Genomic DNA, 20,099 nt, shown 5'->3' on the forward strand with positions numbered 1-20,099 from the left:
GCGGGAAATTTTTTTATTTTCAAAATTTAAAATAAAATTAAAACTTGAATTTTTTAATTTCTTTCATAATAATTATAAATAATTTTTTTTTTTTTTTAATTTATTTCCATTACTTTTAATTTAATCCAATATAAAAATGTATATATTACAATAAAATAAAATAAAAACCATCCATTTATTATAATACAATCTATGTCTTCGGAAAATTCCCGATGGCAAATATAAAAAATAAAATTTATATAAATCAACAAAAAAAAATATATATATAAAATATAACATAAAATAATATAATAAAATATTGAGCATATATTCAAAGAATAAATTTAATTAATTAATAATTAAAAAATGATATCAACGAAACTCAGAGGTCATAGCCATAAAAGTCAGTTAAAAAAAATAAAGAAGAGAAAGGCAGTGACGTGTGAATTTCCATATATGTACATTATTCAATCTCTTATCTTTCTAACATATTTTCTGTAGTTTATAATCGTATAAAAAATGGCAGGCATTTAATTGTCATTTATTAAGCTAATCAATTGTATTTATTTATAAGCGATGGACTAAGACGGCAGGAGATCCCAGGAACAAGGGACGAGGAGGAGCAGTCAACGTCGTACCTGCGATCTGACAGTAGATCCATCAGTAAAAAAAATATTATCTATTTTTAATCCGGTTTAGCTGCCTAACAACAGCTTCTAGATTTCCTCAGATAATCGAAGTAATCAGTCGCGCTTTGAAGTTGACGAATCGCTCGCTCGTAGCCGCAATACGCTGAAAAATAAATTTTTTTTTAATTTTTTTGGTCAAATTTTTTTTATGTTAATATATGTCTCCTAAAATATATTATTAGTATATAAATATAATCATAAATTACCTCACAGTTACTCACTTTCATTTGATTCTTACTCATAGATTTAATTAATATCTGTTATCATTATCACGTATAAACGCTACCCCCTGTCTCCCACTCTCGACCCACCTAAACTCTAACTGGAGACTAGCCTTATTGCGTAACGCACTCCCAAGATCGGTACTGGTGGTCATACACAATTCAGACGCTATTTAATAGAGAAAGTCTGTACGGCAACATTTTTGCTTTCCATCGATCGATTCGACCTACCGTCATTTCACAATTCACTTAATATATGTAGAACGGCTGTCGACCCGGTTGTTCAGACTCAACAATTCTATATATTAATTTATAATTTAGTAATTACAAGACAAAAAAAAAAAATTATAGGAAATACCGAGACTAAATTTTATACATAATTAAAAATATGTCACCGCACGAGGAATCTAATCATGAATTTCAAATTAGATCGTTCTTTATAATTATACCCGCGAGCGAAATTTCTAAATATATCATAATCTATTGCGAAACTATTGACAGAGTATCATTGTATTAATTAAATTATTTTATTATAAAATTAACTAATTCAATCAACCGGGTTGCGAAACTTACGAGAATAAGATCTTGGATCAGATTCGCAATCCCTCGGTTTGCGATCACTAAAAATCGTGTCGCTGGTCCGGGAACTGCTTCATCGGGTTCGTGTTTTCCATGATTATTTTCACTTGGTGTTGATGATGATCCACTGCCTGCGATTAACTGAAAAAAAAAAAAATTATTATTAATACATTTTTAATTACAAAAAAATATAAACTTAAAAAATTTCACTTTTTAAAGAAGAAATAATCCAAATTTTTTTTTTATAAAATTTATTTATAATTATAATACTAAAGTTAGCCGACGTTTTTAAAAAATATTTTTAAAAAATTGCCCTTATAATTTAAAAAATTTTTAGATGTTTGCATTTTTAAATTTTTATAAAAAATTACTTACAATAAAAAAAATTATTTTAAAAATTTCCACTGATAATTTAATTTAATTTTCACAAGTGGAATTTTTTAATTAATTTTTTTTTTATTGTAATTAACGCTTGAGGTATTTTTCTGTTCTTTAGAAACTATAGCTTCAGAAAAAATATCTTTTATATAAAATGTCTTTAACAAAATAAAATAATTTACTTATAAAAAAATTAAAAATCCCTTTAATAAATAATTCTTACTCGAATAATATCAAAAATAAAATTTCCAGAGCCCCCGCCACTGCCTCCAGACTCTCCATTTCCGCCACTATATCTTTTGTTCCGATTCTCGTCGTCCCCGATTTCGATATTGTCCAGAGAAGCGAGATCCGCTCCAGCTTCGTTTGTCGCGAGATCTGAATCGTCGAACGCCACTCTTATTTCCTTGTTCTCTGACTCGGCTATATCCATATCCTGATGGAGTTCCCGTTGGTTCTAAAATCAAAACTTAATATTAGTAAATAATAAAGAGTGAGCTGATGATAAAAAATAAAAAAATAAAAAAAGTTAATACACAAAACACAAAATGACACTGAATCTGCATAGCTTCAGATGGTTAATAATGGCTTAGTTGTTAAACACAGGTTCTCCGAGGTGATAGAAAAAATAAGTAGAGAAAAAGTAATGACTCTTTAATGACCGATGCCGTGTAGTGATCTAGATAATTTAACTGAACTCGACCTTCAGTGGTAAGTCCTTCCTCCACATTGCCGATTCCCTGGCCGGTCTCTTGGTTGGTCTCGAAGGTCGGCAACGGGATATTAACTTTACCAAAATTATCCTTGTTATTAATGTCCGCTACGTCAGAATCGCTTTCGGAGTCTTTGAAGAAATCCGCAGGCACTTCTATTGTTACTTCACTGCCTTCGCTTTCTGTTTTTGAATTTCCGTTATTCTGTCCTCGGTTTCCGCCAAGTACGTCCTGTATTACGGTTGGACCCACTACTTTTATCACCTCGGAGACTATCTTGTTGACTATATTATCAATCATCTAAAATTTTTTATTATATCTACTTATAAGCTATTTTTTTTTTACATTATTTTAAGGACAATTATCTTTTACCAGGGTTGTAAAATTATTAATACAAAAATATGGTTAATAAAAATTAATTTGGTATTTTTTTATAAATTAGAAATTTTATTCTAAAATTTAAATATTAGTAAAAAGAATAAATAAATAAATTACAACCCTGAAGTCTAAATTTAAATTAAATTGAATTTAGCAAACATTTATTATTTTTTGGAGCATAAAAAAAAAAAAATTACTACTTTATAATAAATTGTTTATTGAAAAATATGTTGGCTAAATTCAATTTTTAATTATTTTATTATTAGTTTAAGAAATATTACCTCAGTAATTTCGGGGAAAAACTGTCTTAAAACACCAACAGTTCTCTTACTCCTCAGGGCAGCATCATTATTCTCCTCAATCAACGCCAAACCAGATGCCTAAAAAGAAAACGAAAATTAGAGAAACAAGTATAAATAATAATAATTTATAAAATTCCAGTTTCCAAGCAATAAAACATGTAAATTACAAACTAGGTCATAAAAAAGAATAAAGAATCATAAAGATGCTGGGCTTACTTTCCACTGCGAAGAGTCTATGGAAGAAAGTGTCCAGCAAACGTATTTAACGCAAGTGAAAGTATATGACACTAATATGCTATGATTTAAATCTCACTATCAATTAAATAAAATTAAACCATTATCTTAGAATAATATTTCACTGAAAATTAGGCTTACCTGGGAGTTGTAGTCATCCCGCGCCAAAGGGTGGCAATTAACCGCAACAATTAGACACGGAATTAGCATAAACAGCCTCATGGCCACTCACTTTTATTCACTCACTGTTATTTAAATTTCGAGATAAATTAAAACAATTTTTGTGAATTTTAAATTAAATATTGCCGAATATTCTGTTAATAATTTTTTGTTTAATTTTTAAATAAATAAATGGTTAATTAATTAACAGTTAGTGTAATGAAACTCACGTGCTCTGGCTGTCTGTCACTGTTTGTATGTAAAGGCGCCTAGTGAGCGGCTTTTATTAGCAGGAGGAGTCTTTAACCACCACCTCTACTATACGGTATATCAACAGCAGCTTTGACTCCAGATCTGAGAAGGAAGAAAGGAACATTTCAAGACTTAGATACTAAATAAAAATATAAAACAGTAAACACTTACACTTTTTATTTTAAAAGGACCACTTTTACGCCATATCGACATTCCTAAAAGAACATAAATATAAAACAGGGTATCATTAATAATTAATATATACCGATTATAAATTGTTTATACTTATCCGCAATTGCAGATTCATTTTTTTTTTTCTATTAAATGGATCGAGGCTTTGCGGTAAAAAAATTTTTATTGTTGAAAAAATCACTAATCAAAATTCTTCACTTATTTAGGTTATGTTTATTTTATATAACATCTAAGTTAGCAGTTTATTAATTTTTTACATGTGCAATTTTGTTTTTTAATTTTTTTGTAATTATTTTATGAATAAAAAAGATTTTAAACATTGTCAGTTGTCTGCTAATTTATGACAATAAAGTTAGCCGACATTTAAAAATTTTTAGAATTTTTTTTATTGAAAAAATTAATTGAAAAAATTTCACATCTAAAAAATTTAAAAAATTACATATGAGATTTTTTAAAATGTTTTTTTTGTTATAATTTAATATTATGCTAATTTTAGTTTTATGAAAATAAATTTGTTATTTATTTCATAAAAACAAAAAAAAAAAAAAAAAAAAATAAAATAAAATGTTAGAATACAAAGTGCAAAAAAAAAGATTAGAAAAAATTAATAAAAATCAAGGTTCGTGTAATTATTATTAAATACAATGTATGTAAAATTCGCGCAATTGGAAAAAATAATTACAGAGTCAATCATTTGTCATTTAATGTTACTTTGCGTGCACTAAAATTGTGATCTTCCTGTTTCTCAGAGCACTTTGCAGAACAAAAACATCTATTCTAATTTTTAGGTTAAAAATGAGAAAGCCGGCTATAGTTAATACAAAGAAGAATATAAAAATAATAACTGAGATTGATAAGTTTCTAATGCAGGATAATTACAATTATTAGCTCTAAAGTTTAAAAATAACTGTTGAGATTGTTGTCGACCTTGCAGCTGCTTAGTATTCAAAGGATAAATTCAACAATATATCAGATTAATTTATTCTCTATCAGAACAAACTAAAGAAGCTATTAATTTTGCGAAGGATTGACTTATTTTGTTTTTGGATCAGTGAATCTCATTTCGGGAGCGATTTACGAGGACCAAGGATATGTCAGCTGTGATTTACTCAACTGTCACCAGAGTACAAGCGGCGCCACTTACTATAGACCTCACTATAACCTCAAGCAAGGAAAAAAACCAAAAGATTTATGAAGAAATCAGTTATCGCTAGTATGAGATATTACGAAAGATGTGATATCGTAATTAATGTAGTATCAGTGGTGTCATTGGGTTTTTATTTCAAATCGATTAATTTATGCAAGTAGTTGTTCTAAACGCTCATGATTGCCCGTTTTATTTGATATAATTTTTCTTCACGCAATTATACAACACTTTTTAACGAGTTAATAAGGAAATTATGTGGTTGTTATTTAATGTTATAATTATTATTATAAATATATGTTTTTAAAAATAATGGTTGCAGGAAATATCATGTCAATTGATTATTAATCATAATACGATCTTACGTATCAGATCACCAGGAAATGTTTCATCTCTTCTGATAATTAATATTAATTTTTAGTAAGAAGAAAATTAATGAAATTAAAATTAGAATTTATAAAATTATTAAAAAAAAATTTGAATATTTATACTTATGTTTCTTCACTAAATTCTCAATTACAAAGAAGATGATTCATCGACAAATGATTGCTAAGCTAAAAAATTTCATATAATAAACAAATTGTCGAACGCGAAACTCACACAATTAATCCTATTTTACTATGATGAACAGGAAAATTGTGACTGTCAGTTGAGTAACTATCCAACCAGACCAATTAGTCACAGTCATTTAAACGCAAGCAAAACCCAGTTGACAATTGTGTGACAAATTAAATAACGTAAAATATACTCGCAACATTCTCATGATTAACTTCATTAAAATCTTTTACAAAAAAAAAAAAAAAAAAAAAAAAAAAAAAAAAAACCATCGTAAAAGAATCGCCAATAAATGATTAATTAAAAAAACTAAAAATGTCGTTCATTTCCGTAAACGAATTGTCCATCAACATATCGCTACAATATAATATATAACAAAACATAACATCAGTGAAACCAGTGAAATATGACGACGGAAGTAGTTGTACAATCTCTGGGTTGTATGTTACGTTGGTAAATGGAAAATAAGCGTTTTCAAGCGTGATGTTCTAGGAAGACCCAAAGGTCCTTATTAGCCACCTCTATCCGTCAATCGATACCAGATTGATATAAAACCCGAGGAAAAAATCCACCACTTTCAGACACTGTTTGATTTTGAAAGTACTAGCATTGTGCCTTGGGATTAACAAAAAAAAAAAAAAATAAAATGAATTGGCTGAAATTTAAGTGGGTGTTTTTGTTAGTGACAGTAAATGTGCTATTGGTAACGGCAGTGCCTGCTAACATCAGCAGGACGCATGAAAAGGACCAAAGAACGGGCTCCAAGTACGTCGAGATAAAATTGCCAGTAAAGATAACTTCAATGGAAGATTTGGTCGCGTGGGTGAAGAACGCGATGCAGACAATGGCCTCAAGAATTGACATCACACTGGCTGCGGATTCTTCAGCGGTTGCTGACCAGAAGAACTCGGAGAGCAAGCCGCAAGTTAGCCAAGTCAGCGAGAGCAAAATGGTGCTCAAACCAGAAGAAGAAACTGATAAGAACGTCCAGAAGCTGCCTATCACCAGGAGTCTTCAAGTTCCAGGGTTTGAAAATCCCTGGTTCCCTTACGGGAATGATGTCTTCCCTCCGGTCATCAATGCCGACGCTTATTTGCCGCTTTTTGTCGGAGATTTGGGTAGCAGGTACGCGCTGCCCACTGCTGGGTTCGACGTAAGGAAGAACTACTTCCAGAACATCCGTCAGGAAATCACTACGACGACAACTACCACCACTCCGGCTCCAAGAGTCGTGAAGATTGAGAACAGAAGCTCCATTGAGAGAAATGACTCGAAAAATGCAGACTCGGGGGCTGTTCCTTTTGCGATTCCTTTTGAGGCGTTCATCACGATAACTAGAGATGAAGAAATTATTCAGAAAGAGGATTCAGATGAGCAAGATGAGTCTCATGCGAAGAAAGAAGTTGAAGTCTCGGCGAATGTTAAGAATGATGGGAAGAAGAAAGAGAGTGCTCGCAAGAGGCAAATCGCCGTTCTTGGAGACTTGCTCGAGGCTCTAGGCTTGACCAGGAGGCCTGGTAAGCACAGGATTGAAGGAGCTGCTACTACTACTGCTGGGACCAAGTCCAAAAGGCCCAGGGAAGAACCTTTGAGACCACCCATTGCGTTTGGCGAAGTAAGTTTATGATTTGTATTAAGTTTGTTGGTTGTTTAGTAAATAAGAAGAAGATAAGTTGAATTGTATTGAATAATGTTGAATAAATAAAGATTTTTAAGATTATTATGGAGTTTTTGGAATTTTTTTTTCTATACCTGATTATTTTTTTGGATTTATTGATTACTTGGAGTTTTAATTAGTCGAAATTTTGGAGTTGAAAATTGTTAGAAGATTATAGGGCTAATTTGGGATGTATTTTAAATTGTAAATTTAATTTAAAGTTAAAATATTTTGGTGATTTTTAAGTAAGTTAGAGTTTAAAGTTTTTTGCAAAAATTAATGATATAAAAATTACTAGAAATATTTTCAATCTTAAAATTAACAGTTAAAAAATTTCAAATTAAAAATCCAAGTTTTTTTCTTTTTTATTTTAAAGTAAAAAAATTCAAATAATTTTATTTTAGATTGTATAGATATTAAATTATTAAAAATATTTTCAATTTATCTTAAAACTTCCATAAAAATAACAATTTAAATAATAAAAAAATTTCAAATTAAAAATCCAAGTTTTCTTCTATTTTTTAAAAGTAAAATAGTTCAAAAAAAAAAAAAAAAATAATTTTAATCTTTATAATAAAGACGTAAAATATTTCTAATTTAAAATTCCAAATCTAAATTATATAAATTAAAAAAAAATAGTCTTCCTAGTCTATAATAATTTCCAAAGAAAACTTTCAATTTATAATTTGAACGTTGACATAGAAGTTATTGATCCATTACTCAAGGAAGATCAATCAAGAAGACTGAGGGCAGAAGCGCAAATTATGCAACGAGCCATTAGACTTTAGACGGCACTCATGCATACGTAATGCGGGCCGCATTCTACATACAATAAAGATTTTCTTTATTATAGACCCGAAGCTGTCCCGGTTGATTAAATAATATTATCACTAGTCACAACTCATACTTTCTTTTCATTATATTGATGTTATAGTTTAGACTTACTGTGTTGTAGGTGCCTCCCAAGCCGTCGAGCGAAGATTCCTTTCAGCGGCAAGAGTTTGAAAATGAGCTGGATGATGACGAAGAGGAAGAAGACGGAGGATCTCTGGGCTCCGTTGCAGACTTGCTGCCCCTTGCGCTGCCCATTCTCGAAGATCTCAGTGATGTAAGTCGATGATAAATCATTTTCATTATTTATTCTCACACTTTCTGTTGATTGATTGATTGATTAATTTATTAATTGCATTTGCAGCCTGAGAGCGACGCAGATTTAATTGAAATTCTTCAAGCTGGTATTCCAATTCTTGCAGGTCTTTCCGAGGTAACTTGGTCATTATCCCATGCATAATTCTGATAATTATTCTAATGATTATATTTATTTTGGATTACAGCCTGATGAAGACGGGAACGGCGGAGCGAAGGAATTAATTGATATGATCATTCCTGTGGTTACTAAAATTGTTAATGTGAGTATAAGTTATGATGAACTTGCCAATGCTAGTGAAAGTAACGTAATTTTAGATAATTTTTTTAGGAAGTTCAAGAATTTAGAATGTAAAAGTTGTAAAAAATTTATTTAATTATTATTATTATTACTACTATTATTTTACTACTTTACTTCCCAAAATAATTATTTTTTATTTAACAAACTGATAAAAAAAATCAATTTTTTTGCTCAAAAAATTTTTGATAAAAAATTAATTAAAAAAAAAAAAAAATAAACTTTTTAAAATATAAATTTAATGATATATTACCTAAATTTTTATTTCTTCTTTTAATATTGAAAAAAAAAAAATTCTTCTTTAATAATTTCAGGGACCAGATGGCCAAGGAATAGATCTTGGCGCATTAATCGGACCAATATTCAGTCTCCTAGCGCCATTTATCGGGCCAGTACTCGCCCCGGTAATCGGACCCCTCGTGCGAGCAATCAGCAATGTAAATAAAATATAAAATCTCACTAAAAAAAAAAAAAAAAAAAAAAAGAAAAAAGATAACTCATTAAAAAAAATAATTAAAATAATTTTAGCCTCCGACCGAAGGATCTTCTTTGGGTGCATTGCTTGCGGCAATCACAGGACCTCTTAGTACGGTAATAAATCCACAAGTATCTATAAAATAATAAATGATTGCTCAAGATCTAAACTATCAAAGTATAAAATTTACCTGCCATAACAATAAACTCCAATATCACTCTTTTATAATTTTATAGCGACATTTTTATGATAGTATTTAAACAAGTGGCATTAGAATACTGTATTATTATATTTTTCAGCCACAAGAGCCCAGCGGGATGTCTCCTCTTGCCATAGTAATCGCCGGAACAACCGCCGCTCTATTACGGGTTGACTTTTATTATTATTTAATCTGTCTTAAGCTTTTAAAAAGCCAGACTTTTATCCTTTAATTGATAGATTTTAATTTTTTTATTATTCCACGGATTTTTAGGAATTAAAACCCGGTCTGCCGGGAGGATTAGATGTTGGAGCTCTTGTTGGAGCTGTCTTGACGGGAGTAATCTCAGGAACTAGCGCAGGATTGAGTGGCGGCTCTTCTGATTCTAATGCTCATCATCCTGAAGTTCAACCTTACGGTGCTGTAAGTATTTTTTTTTTTTTTTATTAATTAATTTTTAATAATTAATTCATTGATTTTATTTTTAGAATCTTCAAAGACCAGCTTCTTCAATAAATGACAATGTTATTTTTCCTGGAAGACCATCACCAGGACCGCCTTTAAATAGTCCCTTTATTATTGTAAGATTTATTTTTTAATAAATTCGACAATAATTTATTTAAAAATATTTTTAAAAATTATAGAGACGACCAAACAATCAAGCAGCGACAGTAAATATAGGATCAACAGTCAGACCTTATGTATCTCCTCCTCCGCAATATCAGCATCAACAACCCCCACAGTACCCTCATAATCAGCAATCTACTTCTAACTATCCGCAGTACCAACAATCAGCTTCAAACTATCCCCAGCAGCAGCAGCAGCAGCAGCAGCAGTTCCGGCCTCAGTACCAACAATTCGCGGCTCCGTCGCGACCTGCGGGTCAAACTCAACAATTCAGGCCTGGTCCTACTCCACCGGGTCCTTATCCTTATAATCAGTACACAGGATTAGTTCCAGCTGCTGCGAATAATCATGGAAATGTAATATCTTCTTTATCAAAAATTAATTAGTTGCAATTTTTAATAAAAAATTAAGATGTTAATAAAAAATTTTGTTTTAGTACGGAGTACCTGCAAATACAGTAAATCCTCTGAGCTTAATAGGAAACACAGTAAAGGAGCTTCTAGGAAGTGGAATTTCCCTGGTGTCTACAGTAATCAACGCAGTCTTTGGAATCGTAGGAGCTTCTTCATCATCCAGCGATTCTCCACCAGCTCCTTCTTACGGGCCGCCAACAGGTCACTATGGCCAAGCTTCTGGTTAGTTGTCCTGAAATTAAATAAAAAAATTTAGATAATTTTTTTAAAATTAAAAAATCTAAAATTAAATGAAATATTTTACAAAAGAAAAAATCGATTCTTAGAATTGAATTAAATGTAAATATATGTAACAGAATGTGTCGCGTGACCACTGACGTGTGAAGTAACATACCGTGTCTGGGTGACACGGAAGTAGTGATTGTAATAATAAGAATAAGAGTAATGGTAACTCGGTGGTACATTAGGCAAACTCTTATGTATCTTGCATTCGTTGGTATCACTTCCGAGCAATAGATTCTCAACCACGCCTATCATTACGTTTATCAACATGTTACGTGTTAATCTTATACTGCATGTATAATATACTTTACACACTATTTATAATTTATTATACATTATATATATATATATATCTCTATAATTTAAAATAATGAAAAAATAATAAATATTTTGAGTAATAAAGTAAATAAAATAAATATTGCTATCACTTTCATCAACAGCATCTTGATTCTTGATCTTTTGACTTTCTCACGGACATATTTATTTAATATTTATCAAGCCATTATACTTTCTTTTAACTCACCACGTCGCTAAATATTTATTGTTTTATTGCTTTTAAACAATCGGTAATTTTTAATCCCACCAAATTTATATTTTAAATCAATTATAATTAATATTTAATCTTACTAAGTGGAACAAACATCTCTTTGGTTCGCCACTCAATTAACAATCTGAATCTGAAAATAAAAAATATTTATTATTAGCAAAAATATTAATAAATTGCGAAATTATATTATCTCTGAGTAAACATCTTTCGCAATAAAAATAAAAAAAAAAAATAAATAAATTATAATAAATGAATAGAAAAAAATAAATTACGGGTTGTAAAATTTGAGATCTGTTCATCACACGTGAAAGCTGTTAATTTATTTGCATTAAAATTATATTGTGCAATAGATTAATATTTAAATACATAAATGACATCTAGACGGTGGTAATTTATCTGAACACGCCATTAATTCGGCAGATATGCTGATTTTGTTAGTTATTCGTTAGTTATGTCTTATTTTTATTATTTAGAAATTGCTTTTTACTGGGTTTTAATTTTAATTATGCAGTCCTATCTATTGGCACTCAATTCTCTATCGTAATATCGTAATTTCGAAACCGAAGATCGCGAATCATCCATCTAATGGCTTGAGGTTAAATATATTAATATGTAATAATAATCGTGCGTCTGTCTTTGAAGGAGAACTAGAGACGATTCACTGACCTCGTTATTTTTTGCGAATTATTTATTATTCTTTCATGAATATTTATTCTTTAATGTAAAAAATTCCCCGAGTCTTTGATTATTTTTTTTATTAAAAAATTTAATAATTATATTAATGGCAGTAATTAAATTAATAAGTGTGTTACTCTTTGAAGATATTTTGAAATTACCGATTTTTATATTTTAGTTTTAATAAAATAAAAATTGATTTTTTTTTTTTTTTTTTTTTAAATAAAAATTGAAAGGGAAAAATTTTTACTTGACCGGTCAGCATTATTAATAATAAAAAAAAAATAATCAAAATATAATTCCTTTCTCTAAATTCTGTAGCAATCCGGGTCTCAATCCCGGGTCATTGACTTGCATCAATTATAAAATCTCGGCAGCTTTTTCTCGATGCAATAATACCTTGTAATGTACCAAGCAAGCTACTTTACATCCACGTGTATGTACATATAATATAATATAATACACTTCAGACGGACATTGAAAGGCTTCTGTGGCTTATACCCAGCCGAGATTGCGAGATCATAACTGTAATAACTAGAACGCGGCTCACGCATGCACAATATCAGTGCGATATCATAAACTGAAAACACCTTTGGGCACTAGGATTAGAAAATCACTTGTTAACATTACCATATTAAATATTATTACTTTACATTATACTTTGTTTTATTACTCGCTCCATAAAACTAACAAGACTTTATTCTATTTTTTTGCTAAAAATTTATTTTTATAACTTAATTTAAAACATTTCTATTAAATTTAATTTTCTTCAATAAAAAATTTAAAATATTAAATCAATTATTTAATTAAAAATTTAAAAACTGAATTTTTTCTCAAGATTCAGGTCAATTTTATAAAAAATAATCCAAGAATGTGATCTAGAATCTGCGTTAAGTACAAAGTTCATTAATAAAATGATAAATTAATTACTTCTTCAATAAATCATCAAAGAAAAATCTTTGGAATAAAATAATAAATAATTATAAAAAATAAAATGATCATAATAGATAAGCCAAATAAGTTAACTAACCTTTTTATACCATCTGGGATCTAAAGGATGACTTGGATAGACAAGTGAAAGGTCGACATAACTCAGTAAGGTCGTTGGTAACTCGACAAGGTCGAAGGTCTTGGGCATCCTACATCCATTTATTTATTTGTTTTTTCTATTTAATCGTTGCACGCTCAATAGCTTTAATTAATATTCATGTAGGCAAATTGCATAAGCCGACCTGATATCAGGAACTTTCTATTTGCATCTACCACACCAGGACACTTGTAGCTTAAAAAATCAAGAAGAAGATGATGTGCCTGGTCCTAAAGTACACTAGGTAATTTCTTTTCTGAAAAAGGTGAAAGGTAGTGATTAAATCATACAGAGGATTAATCAATAGTGTTACATTACTTAATTTATAATATAAATAAATACTTTTCAGACTTAATCGAATCAATTGAGACTAATCAGAAGCATTTAATCGGAGAAAGTACTTGGATCGTCAACAGATGAGGTAAATAAAAAGTATTATATTATGCATCGTAACAGACTACACACTCGCACGTGTTATGTAAAAAATATTAAAACTAAAAATATTTATAAATTTGTCGGTGCTGTTAATTAATTTTTTTTATTGCGATAATTAAACGCTATTATGAAATGAACTATTATATTATATCTTTAATAATTATTATTATTATTACTTCTGTAGCTGGGAAATAAAAATAAACCACGATTGATTGATCACGCTCTCTTTTGCGCAATTTCAAAAATATATTTACACGCATCTTTAATTAATATTTATGCAATTTAAATAATAACTCAGATAATTTTATAATAGATATTATAAACTGTAGTTGATTTATTCGTTGGGTTACTTTTTAATCTTATGATTTGCCAATGACGTCTTTTACTTGATAGTATTTCCGGCTATCGAATTTCCACTTTCTTTATTCAACGGCAGTCTTAGAGCGAGTGTCAAACATGTGTGTTGTGCGTACACAGTAGATAAAATTTAAATTAACAAATAAAAAAAATTTTCAAAGTTTAATTAAGTGTAATATAATAAAAATAAAAATTATATATAATTTATAAGACAAACGTGTGCAGGCTGTAAAATTGATATTGAATAAGAAGTGATAATAAATTAGCGAACCAACCAGTGGAAAATCCCGTGAGGTAAGAAATGATTTTCAGTATTTGTATGTATACTTATATGGTATTTCCTATTGTCTTATGTAAGATTATCGGCAAAGTGTCCTAGATCCTGAATCTTAATCCTTGCTCTTGTAATATAAGAGTATCATTTTTTTAAAAACTTATTGGAAAGTTGAAATTTAAAAATAAGTTGCTTTCGCTTAGTTCAAGCTTCTCCTTCTCTACCTTCATTTTATGTATTTTTATTTTATTGTTATCGTTTGTTTTATTATTACTTTTTTTTTTTCTGGAAAGTTACCGCGCGAGTTTGCTATCAATTTGCTCTATGCTTTTATATGGAGGCACCACTAATCAATCAGTTTTATCGATAATGAATTATTGTGCTTAGATTTAAATAAAAAAATTTTTTTAATTATTTATTTTTGTCAAAAAATTTGGAAAATTTAATTTTTAATTTAAAGCATAAAAAAATGTTTTAAAATGATTAATTTATTTTAGTAATATTTAAAAAAAAAATTTAAGTTCAAATATTGGTTAAAAAAATTTTTTTAATAATTTTTAAAATGATCAAAAGTAAAAATTAATTTAATAAAAAAAAAAAAAATTAATAATCTAATTTATGTAAAAATTGCAAAAATAAAAAAAAAATTAATTTCAACCTCTAAATTTTCCCAAAAAAAATTTCCAATCACTCATAGCGTATTTTCGTCTGATAATTATGCAACTACAACAATCCTTGATCCTTTCCACGATGAACCGTGCTCGGCATTAATAACTAAAAAAAAAAAAAAAAAAAAAAAAAAAAAAAAGGTAACTTATTCAAAGACCATAATACTAAAATACTAGAACGTCTGTCAACATATCTCTTACACAATATAAATTGTCATACATAATCCGCATAATACTCCGTGAAATAAAACAAACGAAAACATAAAACCATATTTATAAAAACTAAATAAATAAATAAATAAATAAATTGCAATTGCGCAATCTGGTGTACTAGTTGAACCTACACGATTTAAAATAAAACCTAAGCGAAAATAATAGCCTAGACCTAGCTAGCTAGAGCTAGCTAAGGTCTGTAGTTAAAACAAAGATTTTATTAATTTAATAATAATAAAAAGAAGCCTAAGGCAAACCATCTCCTTCTTAATTTCTTCATCCAGGCGGTTATTAAAACCCGCGGCAAAAGCAATATCACATTCTATCTTCTGTCTTGTGTCGTGTCGGCTCGACGATCTCCCATAAAATCTCGACTTTTAATCTATGAGCCTTCTTCATCTCCTCTATCGCTATTAAGCAACTCTTGTATTATTCAAATTTATATTATAAATATTATATTATTGATACGGCCTTCAATCAATAAATTTATTGAACCTAGAACTGGTAAACACACTCACACACATTACATATGTGTGTAAGTACCAATATACAGACATACTTACGCAGAGGTATAATATACTTTATATTATACTGAACGAGGATCTTTTTCTTCAGCGAACGATATAATACTATTCCTATCATATCCAATCCCCTTGTAACGACTCAGGCCATCTCACCGGGTCTGTTCGACGTCGACCGCAAACGAGTCTCGCACCTCGTCTGGCACGCATCGAACTCTCCGGCAAGTTCGCGATTCAGCTGCACTTTCTTCACCTGTAAGTAATAATTAATTTTTTAATTAAAAATCTATCTAAATTAAATACTATCTAAATAATTAATAATTAATTTTTTTACTTGCAATAAATTAAATGCCCTTTAATGGTTACATTCTCCAGCCGATTTTTCAAGGACTGAATCCTACGCAATGATTTAATTAATTGATTATTTTTTTTTTCCAGGTGATTTTATATTGAATTCTGAGGAAAAATGAAATTAATTATTATCGGACTTATTGCTGTCAGTCTCGTTAAATGCAGTCCTGTCTTTAAAAGAGAAACTGATGATCTAAGTCCTTTAAATGAAGTGAGTAATTATATTTTTAATTATTGTTATGAAGAAATATTTTTTTTTTTTTTTTTGCATTGTTGCAATGCCACGTGCCACGGATTTTTGTTAATAATTATTTTGCTATTATACCGATCGGATGTAACGAGAGTTATACCCAACGAGCATTAAAGAGCGAGTTGAGAGTGAAAGTATGTTTGGTCCACCTTTCGAACTGCCGTACGTTTCCTACAATGTATGATGTCCACGTGATTTTAATTTTTATTTTATTATCTACTGGAATTTTTAAACAATTTATATTTATTAGTTTTGGTAAATTAATATTTTTATTTACAGAAAAATTTTTTTCTTTAAAAACAAAATTATTATTTTAAAGTTTAAAGCTTGGGATTATTTTTTTTAATTTTATTTTTATAAATTAATTTATAAAAAGAAATATTAAATTAAAAATAAATTTTCAAATATAATTATTTCTTAAATTTTAGACAAAAAAAAAAAATTGATAAAAATTTGATTTAGACATAAAACGTTTGTTAATAAAATTAATAATAAGTTTAAAAGATCTAATAAAATTACAAGCGCATTTCAACATATTTAATATCAAAATTATTGCAATTATTAAAAGTCTCTATAAAATCGATAAGAATTACAAGTAAAAGTAGTCTGTAAAATTAAAAGTTTTGTCAGCTTAATACTTTCAAACTGATATTAATTTACCGAAATAAAAAAAAATGTTTTTCAAACTAAACTTTTCGAAAATTAATAGCTATGATTATTATGTAAAATATTTTACTTACTTTCTGAATGAGTAATGATCAATTAAGCGTTTTATACAAATGTTTATACGTAAACTTGACGTTTTTTATTTAAATATGTGAAGAAATAGTGTCAAGGTACTCTTAATATTGATTATAGTTAAATAACTCCTTAAGTTAATAAAATTCTCAAGAGTTTTAGTGCAAGTATTTTCAAAAATTTTTTCTGCATGCTTTTTCAAAATTAACTGCTTCTGAAACAAATAAAAAAATTAATTTTTTTAAATTAATTAATATTTTCTTTAGGTGTATGTGTTTCAGAACGAAAACGAGCAGGCGCTGGACGAGGAGCCGCACGGAGACAGAGAAAAGAGAAAAATAGGTGTCATTAAATTGGGAGTTTCCAATGGTATTATCAACTTTGTATTTGGAGTAAGTATTTACTTATTTATTTATACTTTTATCGAGCCATTAGGGTTATCATAAACATTATAACCGCGTTATTGAGTTAGGAAAGCTCTGAGCGTGCCTAGTACGGTATTAAGATGTGTATTGAAGATCATAAAGCATTAAATTTGTTATTTTTTAAAACCTACTTATAGGACTTTCTCGGTAATCAAGTCATTGGCAAGCGAAACGCATGATTATAAAAATTTCACAATTTTTATTTCAATGGAGGAAAAATCGAATAGATTATTTTGTTTTTATCAGATCAGTTTTTTTTTTTTTATGGATCAGGATTAATAGATTGGACTACTGAAGCCTTGTAATTAAAAGTTCCATAAAGTTCCTTCAAATTTTTTCAGAAAAAAATTTAGTCACATTTTGTTTTTAAAAAAAATTTTTTTTTTTCAATTTATAAATTAATAAACGTTTTAGTTATTTTTATAAATTGAAAAAAATTAATAAATTTTAAGATAAATAATTAAAATTGCAAATTTGTTTTAAATTTCTTTCTATAATTTCAATTTATAAAAAAAATCCTCTTAATATCAATAAAAATAATTTAATAAATTTTTTTCTGCTATTTAATTTTAAAATAAAAATTAAAAAAATAAAATTCTTAATTTTTCAGAAATTAGATTCATTTTTAGACGCCAAAACAAAAGCCCTTGGCGCCTTAGATGAAGCTAACAAAGCAAAAAACGCCATATACGGAATAGACCCGAAACAATCAGCGACAAAAGAATTTATAAGCGATATTGTTGGTAAAAAAATCCAAGCTAGCACTGCGGGTATTGGTCCTTTGATAAACAGCGCCACGACATTTATTTCCACTAAATCTCAGGGCTTAATAGGCGCAGTGACCTCTAAACTAGCGCCACTGAGTTCACTTTCCGGCGGATTGTCAGGTAAACTACTACTATTCCCAAATAATTCCTCACTTGTTCCTGGAACTGACCTAACCTTTCTTCAGGTGGTTCCGGAGGAGACGGCGGCGGTTCCGGAGGTGGCCTGGGCAGTATCTTGAGCTTGGTAACCAGCCTCAGCGGAAGCAGCAGCAGCGGTCTTGGAGGACTAGGACTGAGTGGCGGTTCCCAAGATGAAAAGGAAAGTTCCGAAGGTTCGAGTTCAGGAACGGGAATTTCAATCGGCGATTTCCCGAGCATTGGTGGCGGGGTAGGATATTCAAAATAGCCGCTGCTGGTTAATTAATTAACTTCACAGATAATACTCAATCCGTAACACCAAATATCTAGATGGCGCTGTGGGTTCGGAACCGCAGAACCGCTTCGAGCTTTTAGCGCCATTTCATATTGTTTTTTTTCTTCCTGTTCTGTATATTGTATTGTAATTTGCCATGCATTTATCTTCTTTGTAAATTACTAGTGTCTTGGTGAAATGTTTTTTTACCCTGGCACTTGATGTAAATAGCAGATTTTATATGAAAACAAATAAAAAAAACGTTTATACATTATTAATAATTATAACTATAATATTAAATATAAATATATAATTGTTATTGAGTAATAATTATATATAAATTGTTAAGTAATGATTTATTATAATAATAATTATGTGAGTGAAAATTAGTAGTGCTTTTTCTTTTTACTAAGTTCCTTTACTTCCCTTGTTCCTGTTCCATTTTTTTGAGGGTTACTTTTTTTGGGTTTTACTGCACAATTTGATTTTTTAAGCTATGAAAGCACTGATTTTATTAACAGCTTAGATAATTAAGCCAGATAATAATTTCTGATAATTATTATTATTAATCTTCAGATCTCTGTAATTTTATTGAAAGAAGAAATGAATTTTTTTTTTTTTTTTTTTTTTTTTTAATGGTAGGTCTCGACGACTACTGATGACACCCCAATATTTGATAGGAACAAAGTGTCACTGGAGGTCCCTTCAAAAGCTTTTGGAGCCGGATTTACCTTGGTGACGAATATCAGTAAATTGATCGGTGATTTTATCCTCGTAAGTCACATTGTTCTAAATAAATAGGTTGTGTTAAAGAAGAAATCCTAAAAAATTATGACACTGAAGTTAGCAGATGAAAATTAAGTTAGCCGACATTTAAAAATTTTTAGAATATTTTTTTTATTGAAAAATTATTTAAAAAAAAAAAAATTAAAAACGTCAGCTAACTTCATTTTCATAAAAAATTACTTTTTTTATCAAAATAATAATAAAATAAATTTACCAATTTTTTTAGAACTCTGCTCATAGAACAGAAAATGTCCTGGAGGTGCTCAAGCCACTCTTCCGTGGTGCTTTCGCAATCAAGGGCCTGCCGTCCGACAAAGAAAGCTACAAAAAAAGGCAATCGCTCAACGAAATAAAATAAAGCTCAATAAATAATTATTTTTTCATGATTCAAAATCATGGATCGGATCTCCGAGTTCAGGTTCAATAGCTCAATGTAATGTTATTTAAATAAATAGTTGATTTATAAAATTTATAAAACCCCGCTTGCTTTTTTTAAATTTATATCTGAAAAATAAAATTATAATTGTTAATAATAATATGTTAATAAATAATTAACTGTGTCGCCATCTGACGAATCAAAGTCCGGGTTACAGGTCTCGGTACTTTCCATCCACCTAGCCGAGATCGGTACTCTGAAAAGGGAGCAGTAGGCTTGATGGAGTTCGCGGAGCATGTAACACGTGAGTAACAAAAACTTTGATTACAAATCTAGTAAACTGTT

At 29.3% G+C, this 20,099-nt stretch overlaps 3 protein-coding genes and 2 long non-coding RNA genes across 16 annotated transcripts; 2 read left to right on the forward strand and 3 right to left on the reverse strand.

Annotated features, from left to right (window-relative positions):
* Positions 1-298: 298 nt before the first annotated feature.
* LOC141528358 (uncharacterized) lies at positions 299-8,530 on the reverse strand. 7 transcript variants are annotated; one of them, XR_012479361.1, is made up of 8 exons: positions 8,378-8,530; positions 4,056-4,099; positions 3,863-3,986; positions 3,615-3,718; positions 3,219-3,317; positions 2,550-2,859; positions 2,070-2,303; positions 1,470-1,609 (listed from the first exon to the last, which is right to left on the reverse strand). XR_012479361.1 is itself a non-coding variant. In XM_074244397.1 (7 exons), the coding sequence occupies exons 3-7, from the start codon at positions 3,693-3,695 to the stop codon at positions 706-708; spliced, it is 627 nt and encodes a 208-aa protein (XP_074100498.1). In that variant the 5' UTR covers positions 3,696-3,986; positions 4,056-4,099; positions 8,378-8,528; the 3' UTR covers positions 299-705. The 7 variants fall into 7 exon arrangements, 2 of the variants coding, with proteins under 2 accessions (XP_074100498.1, XP_074100506.1); XR_012479359.1 differs by having other exon boundaries at positions 3,615-3,787; XM_074244397.1 differs by lacking the exon at positions 2,550-2,859 and adding an exon at positions 299-771 and having other exon boundaries at positions 1,463-1,609; positions 3,615-3,986; positions 8,378-8,528.
* On the forward strand, positions 4,919-15,881 carry LOC141528117 (uncharacterized). Of its 2 annotated transcripts, XM_074243998.1 has the most exons (14): positions 4,919-7,390; positions 8,388-8,540; positions 8,628-8,696; positions 8,767-8,841; positions 9,191-9,313; positions 9,405-9,467; positions 9,651-9,719; positions 9,824-9,973; positions 10,039-10,131; positions 10,195-10,533; positions 10,614-10,812; positions 13,531-13,602; positions 13,801-14,267; positions 15,744-15,881. In XM_074243998.1, exons 1-12 carry the CDS (start codon positions 6,422-6,424, stop codon positions 13,599-13,601), a joined length of 2,373 nt encoding a protein of 790 aa, XP_074100099.1. In that variant the 5' UTR covers positions 4,919-6,421; the 3' UTR covers position 13,602; positions 13,801-14,267; positions 15,744-15,881. The 2 variants fall into 2 exon arrangements, with proteins under 2 accessions (XP_074100099.1, XP_074100109.1); XM_074244008.1 differs by lacking the exons at positions 13,531-13,602; positions 13,801-14,267; positions 15,744-15,881 and adding an exon at positions 13,308-13,432.
* LOC141528432 (uncharacterized) lies at positions 8,696-9,791 on the reverse strand. The gene is made up of 3 exons (XR_012479375.1): positions 9,542-9,791; positions 9,130-9,335; positions 8,696-8,827 (listed from the first exon to the last, which is right to left on the reverse strand). It is a non-coding gene; the product is annotated as an uncharacterized LOC141528432 (long non-coding RNA).
* Positions 10,377-18,496, reverse strand: LOC141528409 (uncharacterized). 5 transcript variants are annotated; one of them, XR_012479373.1, is made up of 9 exons: positions 18,356-18,496; positions 16,991-17,202; positions 15,988-16,046; positions 15,117-15,902; positions 14,906-15,021; positions 13,125-13,437; positions 11,500-11,549; positions 10,624-10,822; positions 10,377-10,513 (listed from the first exon to the last, which is right to left on the reverse strand). It is a non-coding gene; the product is annotated as an uncharacterized LOC141528409 (long non-coding RNA). The 5 variants fall into 5 exon arrangements; XR_012479371.1 differs by having other exon boundaries at positions 15,692-15,902; positions 15,988-16,105; XR_012479369.1 differs by having other exon boundaries at positions 15,988-16,105.
* On the forward strand, positions 15,771-19,855 carry LOC141528251 (uncharacterized). Its single transcript, XM_074244205.1, has 7 exons — positions 15,771-15,904; positions 16,088-16,211; positions 17,255-17,380; positions 18,024-18,300; positions 18,366-18,568; positions 19,235-19,366; positions 19,605-19,855. The coding sequence occupies exons 2-7, from the start codon at positions 16,116-16,118 to the stop codon at positions 19,734-19,736; spliced, it is 966 nt and encodes a 321-aa protein (XP_074100306.1). The 5' UTR covers positions 15,771-15,904; positions 16,088-16,115; the 3' UTR covers positions 19,737-19,855.
* The last annotated feature ends 244 nt before the right edge of the window (positions 19,856-20,099 follow it).

This window comes from Cotesia typhae, unplaced genomic scaffold (genome assembly GCF_013202065.1).
Source record: "Cotesia typhae breed Kobodo isofemale line unplaced genomic scaffold, CoteBio_Ctyphae contig_11, whole genome shotgun sequence".
Classification (NCBI taxonomy): domain Eukaryota; kingdom Metazoa; phylum Arthropoda; class Insecta; order Hymenoptera; family Braconidae; genus Cotesia; species Cotesia typhae.

Bases quoted from the DNA above. Each gene is read 5' to 3' on its own strand.
- LOC141528358 (XM_074244397.1), bottom strand. From the start codon at position 3,695: ATGAGGCTGTTTATGCTAATTCCGTGTCTAATTGTTGCGGTTAATTGC. The intron at 1,610-2,069 runs GTAAGAATTATT...TTTTTTTTTCAG, and splicing joins TTATTTTTGATATTATTCGA to TTAATCGCAGGCAGTGGATC. The intron at 772-1,462 runs GTAAGTTTCGCA...TTTATTTTTCAG, and splicing joins TGATCCAAGATCTTATTCTC to CGTATTGCGGCTACGAGCGA.
- LOC141528117 (XM_074243998.1), top strand. From the start codon at position 6,422: ATGAATTGGCTGAAATTTAAGTGGGTGTTTTTGTTAGTGACAGTAAAT. The intron at 9,974-10,038 runs GTAAGTATTTTT...TTTTATTTTTAG, and splicing joins AAGTTCAACCTTACGGTGCT to AATCTTCAAAGACCAGCTTC. The intron at 10,132-10,194 runs GTAAGATTTATT...TAAAAATTATAG, and splicing joins TAAATAGTCCCTTTATTATT to AGACGACCAAACAATCAAGC.
- LOC141528251 (XM_074244205.1), top strand. From the start codon at position 16,116: ATGAAATTAATTATTATCGGACTTATTGCTGTCAGTCTCGTTAAATGC. The intron at 18,301-18,365 runs GTAAACTACTAC...ACCTTTCTTCAG, and splicing joins ACTTTCCGGCGGATTGTCAG to GTGGTTCCGGAGGAGACGGC. The intron at 18,569-19,234 runs GTAGGATATTCA...TTTTAATGGTAG, and splicing joins TCCCGAGCATTGGTGGCGGG to GTCTCGACGACTACTGATGA.